We start from the raw sequence: 8,613 nt of genomic DNA, 5'->3' as shown, positions 1-8,613 counted from the left end.
TCAAAGTGGACCCTAGGGGACACCGTGTTCAGAGGGGCAGGGTCAAAGTGGACCCTAGGGGACACCGTGTTCAGAGGGGCAGGGTGAAAGCGGAACCTAGGGGACACTGATCAGAGGGGCAGGGTCAAAGCGGACCCTGGGGGACACTGTGTTCAGAGGGGCACGGTCAAACCAGAAAGAAACAAAACAGAAATGAAAAATAAAAAGCAGCCAGTTTGTCAAAGTTCATTCTGCACTTTTATTCTTTCAGTATTTTTTTTTTCTTTTTAAAATACAGCAGTTTTGATTAGATTTGTTTGGATGGGGGGAGGCTCGGGTCAGAGGGGATGCTGGCCACTGGTTCAGAAACACTTTCTGTGCACAATGTTGGCCCCTACTTCCTTGTACTCGGAGGCCAGCACCCACATCTGCTGGAAGGCGGACAGCGACGACAGGATCGAGCCCCCCATCCAGACTGAGTACTTCCTGTCGGCAGGGGCACAGACTTTGACTGGAGTGCCTGTGGGTACCATCTTGGTCATCTCCTTGAGCATCCTTTCGTCCATGCCTGGGAAGAGGCTAGAGCCTCCAGCTAGGATCACATTGGCATATAGGTCCCTACGGAGATCTATGTCACATTTCATGATGGTGTTGAAACAAAGTTTGTCGATGCCAGGTGCTTCAATGCCAATGTTGGCTGGCACAAACAGGGTCTCGGGGCAGCGGAACCTCTGGTTCTGGATCTTGATGACCTGCCCATCGGGCAGTTTGTAGTCTTTCTCCACATCAGCTGGCTTCTTACACATCTCAGCCTGTACGTCCACTGCCACATAGCAGAGTTTCTCTTTGATGTCCCTGACAATCTCCTTCTCAGCTGTGCTGACAAATGACACCCCACTCTCAGTCAAGATCCTCACCAGGTATTCGGTCAGGTCCCTGCCGCCCAGCTCCAGCCTCAGGACAGCGTGGGGCAGGCAGTAACCCTCATAGATAGGCACCGTGTGGCTCACTCCATCACCACTGTCCATCACACAGCCTGTGGTCCTGCCTGAGGCGTACAGAGCAAGTACTGCCTGGATGGCAACGTACATTGCAGGCAGCTCAAATGTCTCAAACAGCATCTGGCACATCTTCTCACGATTCGCCAGGGGGTTGAGGGGTGCCTCAGTCAGCAGCGCCGGCCTCTCATTCGCCTTGATCTTCAGGTCATTGTCATAGACATACCTCCAGACCTTGTCCATGTCCTCCCAGGAGGTGACGATGCCATGCTCCACTGGGTACTTGATGCTCAGCACCCCTCTCTTGGCCTGAGCTTCCTCCCCAATGTAAAAGTCTTTCTGGCCAGCCCCAATGATCAGGGCTTTCTGCCTGGGTTTGCCAACCACATTGGTGAAGATGGAGCGAGGTTCCTTGTCCCCAGAGATACCCGCCTTAATCAGCCCTGAGCCATTATCTATAACGATGGCAGGCTGTAGGTCCCCCATGGTCCCAGAGAGGGTGAGGGTGGGGGTGGAATTAGATACAGCACAGGCTCACTGATCCCCTCTCACACCTTCCCGCACACACACACAGCACCTGACACACAGTCCTAAAACACACGCACACAGACTCTCTAACACACACTGTGGCACAGCTCCTGATACACATACAAACACTTCCCCCACCCTGAGGCACAGAATCACACCCAGCGCCCACCTTGTGCTCTCACAAACGCTGCTCAGACGCCAGTGAAAGTTTCCCGGGGCCAGCCCATGAGTTTTGACCTTGCTGTGAGGTTTCTGTGAGGTCTCTCCCCATCCTATTGTGACAATCTGCCAGGATTATGAGCAAATAATCATCGCTGATCCGTCCCGCGTCAGTTAGCAACCCAGGCACAACCGCCCCCCCACACACACACCCCGGTACAGGGCCTGTACCACACCCCACCCCACAAACACCCCGGGTACAGGGTCTGTCCCTCCAGTTTCTCAGCAATTTGTCTCGTAGACTCTCCTCTCTGCATTCTGCTCGACAAGCTAGCACTACGCCGATAATTATCAGTGTTACATATTAATGAAAGCATGCTGTTCGTATTTCTCAGACTATAGGCGATCGGGTTATTTTATGCAGGTATGGCACAATTTCATTGTGAACTCTGTAATGCTTTTGTGCACCATTCACAGACTCATTTTCAATATCCTTGTCAGGAGAATATCCCATTATTTTCCAGGCTTGAGTCGTCCGTTTAGTCTCTATCTCACACCCAGCCACCTGCTGCTGTAGTAAAACAACACGGGGGCTGTGGTTTGCTCATCCCCAGGGGACAACTGCAGCCACCACCCCCGCCCTCCGGTTCCCTGCACTTTCTGCAGAACGGTTCCAAAGACCATCACTCGATTCGGAAGGTCCCAGAAGCTTTGTGAAGTTGGCAGAAACAACTGCACAGTGACCCCATCATTAATGACAGTCAATACTGAAACCCCCTGTGAATGTAGAATGATCTGAAGAATTACTGGAATCCCAAAAAGTTAACTGAAACTGTTTTGGATGAGTTCAGTCCTTTTAAGAATTCCATTTCCTGTTGATTGGAAACGGTCTGTCTCCAAATCCAACACAGGGTTTGCAAAGTTAAGTCTATTAATTGTGCTTTTCCAAGTGCAGCTATTAAAAGTGTACAGGCTTTTAATATCTGTAGATTTAAGGAGACAGTTAATCTTCATTTGTCTCTTTTCAAAATCAACTCCCTGCACAACTAAAGTTTGGGACCTTTACAAAAACAAAGTTGCTGGAAAAACTCAGCAGGCCTGGCAGCATCTGTGCAGAAAAATCAGAGTTAACGTTTCAGGTGTGGTGACCCTTCCTCAGAATATTCTTTATATTCTGGTATGCATATGGTTACTTCCAGAAGGCAAGCATTTCCTTAAAATCAACGATTTCAGCTTGCTTTTGTCCTGTTCCCGTTGTTTAATTTTTAATCTCAAAATGTATAGACAATTTTTTTTGCAACATGCCAATGTAAATAATGAAACAAACATATTGTGCAGTTCAGTAAGCACTGGAAGCATATGTCAGCTAACATGCACCCTAGCTCCCTGCACTCTCTGGAGTGTACAGCTTAGATTTTTTAAAATTACTGTGTTGTAAAGAGGGTAGATATTTTTTAATCAGACTGCTGACAAAATGTTAATAAAATGTGAGGCTGGATGAACACAGCAGGCCAGGCAGCATCTCAGGAGCACAAAAGCTGACGTTTCGGGCCTAGACCCTCTCTGATGAAGGGTCTAGGCCCGAAACGTCAGCTTTTGTGCTCCTGAGATGCTGCTTGGCCTTGCTGTGTTCATCCAGCCTCACATTTTATTATCTTGGAATTCTCCAGCATCTGCAGTTCCCATCATCTCTGCTGACAAAATGTTGTAGTTACACACCCTTGGAGTAGATGAGTTTCAAGTCTGGGCCTCCTGACAGATAGTACCACTGCACCACAAGTGCCCAACACTTTGAGGAAGGGTTACTGGACCCGAAACCTTAACTCTGTTTTCTTCACCACAGATGCTACCAGACCTGCTGAGCTTTTCCAGCAACTTTGTTTTTGTTCCTGATTTACAGCATCCGCAGTTCTTTTAGTTTTTGTTTATATTTGAGTTAGTTGATGTATTTTATTTTGCAAATTATTTCTGCCAGGAATTGACGGTGCTGTACACCTATGATACAATATTTCAACTTGTACATTGTTTTTATTTCTGGGCAAAAATGACTGAAGGAACCTAACTCTGACTTCAACACCAAATCCTTTAGAAACCTTTGATTCACTGTCAGTTATTTCTCTTACAATTGTGATTTGCTGCAATGTGACCATTCAATGGACATATCACATGTTTTTTTCCCCTTCATGTGCATGCTTTACATATTGTGTTCTTACAGATATGGTCCATTTTCACCTCTAGATAAAACAGAACATAGGTCAGGTGATCACCACAGAACCATACCTGTGACACATACAGCAAAGATGCTGAGGCTGTGGAAAGACCAGCAGTGATCTTATTGAATGGTGGAGCAGGCTCGAGGGGCCACATGGCCACCTCCTGATCCTGGTTCTTACATTCTAACAGTAAGGCTGCCTCATATCAGGTTCTTAACTGCAATGGAAAGAAAACATCATTCTGACCTGCCTAATTTTTATTTCATCATCACATTCAGTTTTTAGCGTATGCCTCAGCCTCTCCAAACCATATCTCCTCAAACTTCACCTCATCTGACCTGATAGTGAAAGGGATAAAGGATCAGACGAAAACAAGGCCTCCTGTCATGATTTTCCTTATGTCCTGATGTCCATTTGTTCCAGTCACAGATGTTCCTCAGTCTGTGCCCTGACAGCAGATTTGGGCAGAAGACGGGAATGTTGTCCATATCCTCCACTGTTGAGGATAATAATCCACCCCTCCAAGTGCACAAGAAACAGCCCGATGAGCCAACCAACCTCAACACCCACAGCCCAAGCTACAGATCTACTCCAAAACCTTAGGATATTTTTGGAAGTAAAATGATTGACACGGGATATCCACTAGCCTGCAGAAATAGCTATAAAAAAAAACAACTTGGGTTGCAAGTCTTCAGTCTCTTTTGGACAAGAAAGAACTTCTTAAACTGGAAGAATATTGACTCCAGTGTAATGCTTTGCCAGCACAACAAGACTTAGATCAGAGGAAACTGCTCCCACGAGGATCTGCTCCAGCCATCCGTCTCCTCTGGGAGCAAGGTTGCTTGTTTCTCCTGATTATCTGCCATTCCATATCTTAACTGCTACTTCTTAATAACCCAATATTACCAATGACTTCAGCCTTTTTGGGTAACATGTGACTACTTACCTTACTTTGTGTGACATTTTAATGCCCTGGATTTTATTTTAAATTTCTATGTTCAACTTTAACAGTTTATGTAAAGTTTATTTCAATAGGTTGACACCTCATCTCCTGAGGCAATACAAGTAGAACTCACAAACAAGACAGGTGCATCACTCTGATAGGACGATGACATAGGCCCTCCCACAGACACCAAGATGTTGAGGAGTAAATATGCAGGCAGGTTATGGAAACATGCAATAAAAACGGAGTTGTCGTACTGGGTGACTTTAACTTCCCCAATACTGACTGGGACTCCCTTAAAGCAAGGGGTTTAGATGGGGCAGAGTTAGGTAAGTGCATCAATGAGGGTTTCTTGAAACAGTATGTGGATACAGGAGGGGCCATACTGGAGCTTGTATTGACTAATGAGCCTGTCAAGGTGACGGACCTTTCAGTGGGAGAGCACTTTGGAAACAGTGATCACAACTCCTTAACTTTTATGATAGCCATGAATGAGGATAAGCCAGGACCTTGTGGGAAGGGACTAAATTAGGGGAGGGCAAATTACGTTAATATTAGACAGGGGTTAGGGAGTGTTAATTGGAAGGAGCTGTTGTCAGGCAAGTCCACGTTTGGAATGTGAGAGCTGTTTAAAGACCTGCTGGGAGAGTTTAAGGCCAGCATGTTCCAGTAAGATGGCAAGGTAAAGGACCCTTGGATAACAAGGGAGGCTATGAATTTAGTCAAAAGGAAAAAAAGAAGCATATATAAGGTTTAGGAAGCTAAAATCAGATGGGGCCTGTGAGGAATATGAAGAAAGCAGGAAAATGCTCATGCAGGGAATTAGGAGAACATGAAGGGGCTATGAAATGTTCTTGGCAAGTAGGGTTAAAGAGAATCCCAAGGTATTCTACAGATATATTAAAAACAAGTGGCCAATTAGGGAGAAGGTAGGACCACTCAAGGATAAAGGAGAGAACTTATGCTGGGAGGCAGAGAAAGTAGGCAAGATTCTAAATGAGTTCTATGCATCATTATTCACCTAGGAAAAGGACTTGGAGGACAGTGAGATATGTAAGGAGCACGCTAATTTGCAAGGGCATTTTGAGATCAGGAAAGAAGTGACGTTGGATCTCTTGAAGTGCATTAAGTTGGATACATCCCTAGAGCCCAATGGTATCCAAACTAGTTACTGAGAGAGGCAAGTGAGGAGATTGGTGGGACCTTGACCAAGATCTTTGTATCCTCTCTAACCACTGGAGATTTCCTGGAAGACTGGTGAGGAGCTAATGTCGTTCCTCTGTTCATTAATGGAAATAGGAATAACCCAGGAAACTATTGGCTGAGTCTGACACTGGTGGTTGGGAAGCCGTTGGACAGAATTCTTAGGGATAGGATTTACTCAAATTTTGAAAAGCACGATCTAATTAGGAACAGTCAGCATAGCTTTGTGCAGGGCAGGTCATGTCTTATTATTTTGACTGAATTTTTTGAGAAGGTGACAAAGGTGATCGATGAAAGTAAAGCAGTGGATGTTGTTTATGTGAATTTTAGTAAGTTTTCAACAAGACCCCTGATGGTAGGCTCATCCAGAAGATTAAGATACATGACATCCACAGTGACTTGGTCTCATTGGTTTAGAACTGAATTATCCATAGAATATAGAACATTACAGCACAGTACAGGCCCTTCGGCCCTCAATGTTGTGCCGACCTGTCATACCGCTCTCAAGCCCATCTAACCTACACTATTCCATGTACGTCCATATGCTTATCCAATGACGACTTAAATGTACTTAAAGTTGCCGAATCTACTACCATTGCAGGCAAAGCGTTCCATACCCTTACTACTCTCTGAGTAAAGAAACTACCTCTGACATTTGTCCTATATCTTTCACCCCTCAATTTAAAGCTATGCCCCCTCGTGCTTGCCGTCACCATCCTAGGAAAAAGGCTCTCCATATCCACCCTATCTAACCCTCTGATTATTTTATATGTTTCAATTAAGAAAACAGACGATAGTGTCAGGAGGATGTTTTTCAGGCTGGAGGTCTGTGACTAGTGATGTTCCACAGGGTACTGGGCCCTCTGCTGTTTGTGATGTATATAAATGACTTGGATGAAAATGTAGATCGGTGGTTTAATAAGTTTACAGATGTTACAAAGATCGGTGGAGTTGTGGATAGTGTAGAAGGTTGTCAAATGGTACAGTGGAATATAGATCAGTTGCAGACATTGGAAGAGAAATGGTGATGGAGTTTAATCTGGGTAAGTGTGAGGTACTGTGCTTTGGGAGATCAAATGTTATGGAAAAATATACAGTTAATGGCGGGATCCCAAATGGCATTGATTTACAGGGGGATCTTGGGGTTCAAATCCATAGCTCCCTGAAAGCAGCCACACAAGTAGATAGGGTGGTAAAGGAGGCATATGGCATGCTTGCCTTTATTGGTCAGGGAATTGAGTACAAGAGTCAGGATGTCATGTTGTTGCTTTATAAGACTTTATTTAGGCCACACAGAGAGCATTGCATTCAATTCTGGTCACCACATGACATGAAGGATATGGAGGCTTTGGCAAGGATGCAGAAGAGGTTTACCAGGATGCTGCCTGGATTAGAGGGGCTGAGCTATAGGGAGAGGTTAGAAAAACACGGATTGTTTTCCCTTGAACAGTGGATGCCAAGGAGAGGCTTGATAGAAGTCTATAAAACTATGAAATGCATAGATAGGGTTGACAGGCAGAATCTTTTTCCCAGAGTTGAAAGGTCCACTACTAGAGGAGCATGCATTTAAGGTGAGAGGGGAAAAGTCCAAAGGAGACACGAGGGGCAAGATTTTTACAGAGAGTGGTAGGTTTCTGGAAGGCACTGTCAGGGCTGGTGATGGAGGTAGATACAATAGGGGCATTTAAGGGGCTTTTAGATAAGCATAAAACCACGCAAGAAAAGGAGGGATATGGACCAAGAACAGGCAGAAATGATTAGTTTAATTTAGCATCATGTTTGGCACAACATCATGCTGGAACAGTTCTATGTTCTGTGTAACCTTGAAATGGACAGTCAATAAGTTAAACATGTGATTCAGTGCAATACATTTAAAGAACAGAGGAAAGTAAATTTCTATGTCTTTTGTGTATTGCAACAGCTTAAGGTAGAATTTTCAGCCAATTTGTGACCTACCCACAGGACCAGGGACCCGGGTTCAATTCCACCTTCGAGCAACTGCCCTCATGGAGTTTGCACATTTTCCCTGTGTCTGCATGGGCTTCCTCAGGGTGCTCCGGTTTTCTCCCACAGTCTAAAGATGTGCTGATCCGGTGGACTGGCCAAGCTAAATCGCCCACTGCGTCCAGGGAAATGCAGACTAGGTGGATTAGCCGTGGGAAATGCAGGGCTACAGGGATAGGGTGGGGCTAACCCCTAGTCCATTCCATGACCACCAACACCACCTCCCCTTCCTATAGCACCTTCCCATGTAACTGTAGCAAGTGCAACACCGGCCCCTTCCCCTTGTCCCTGCTCACCATCCAAAATCCTGAAAGTCATTCCAGGTGAAGCAGCATGTCACCTGCACCTCCTCCAATCTCGTGTATTGTATTCACTGCACCCAACGGGGCCTACTCTATGTTGGAGAAACCAAACGCAGACCGGGTGACTGTCCTGCAGAACACCTCCAGTCTGTGTGTGAGCAGGACCCTGACCTGTCTGTAGCTGGTCATTTTAACGCAGCGTCCTGCTCACAAGCTGCAGTGTTCCAGTGAACCACAGCACTAACTGCAGCAACATCTCATCTTCAGACGATGCACTTCGCAGC

At 45.6% G+C, this 8,613-nt stretch overlaps 1 protein-coding gene across 6 annotated transcripts; it reads right to left on the bottom strand.

Annotated features, from left to right (window-relative positions):
* Positions 1–309: 309 nt before the first annotated feature.
* LOC125457539 (actin-like) lies at positions 310–6,455 on the bottom strand. Of its 6 annotated transcripts, none has more exons than XM_059651254.1 (2): positions 6,444–6,455; positions 310–1,448 (listed from the first exon to the last, which is right to left on the bottom strand). In XM_059651254.1, exons 1-2 carry the CDS (start codon positions 6,453–6,455, stop codon positions 342–344), a joined length of 1,119 nt encoding a protein of 372 aa, XP_059507237.1. In that variant the 3' UTR covers positions 310–341. The 6 variants fall into 6 exon arrangements, with proteins under 6 accessions (XP_059507237.1, XP_048397833.1, XP_048397837.1 ...); XM_048541876.2 differs by lacking the exon at positions 6,444–6,455 and adding an exon at positions 4,720–4,743; XM_048541880.2 differs by lacking the exon at positions 6,444–6,455 and having other exon boundaries at positions 310–676; positions 860–1,713.
* Between the last annotated feature and the right edge of the window lie 2,158 nt (positions 6,456–8,613).

This window comes from Stegostoma tigrinum, chromosome 14 (genome assembly GCF_030684315.1).
Source record: "Stegostoma tigrinum isolate sSteTig4 chromosome 14, sSteTig4.hap1, whole genome shotgun sequence".
NCBI classification, from domain to species: domain Eukaryota; kingdom Metazoa; phylum Chordata; class Chondrichthyes; order Orectolobiformes; family Stegostomatidae; genus Stegostoma; species Stegostoma tigrinum.
The sequence above is the reverse complement of the archived record's forward strand: the minus strand, read 5'-3'. Positions and strand labels throughout refer to the sequence as shown.

Bases quoted from the DNA above. Each gene is read 5' to 3' on its own strand.
- LOC125457539 (XM_048541876.2), bottom strand. From the start codon at position 4,743: ATGGCAGATAATCAGGAGAAACAA. The intron at 1,449-4,719 runs GCAACCTTGCTC...GGGGACCTACAG, and splicing joins CAGATAATCAGGAGAAACAA to CCTGCCATCGTTATAGATAA.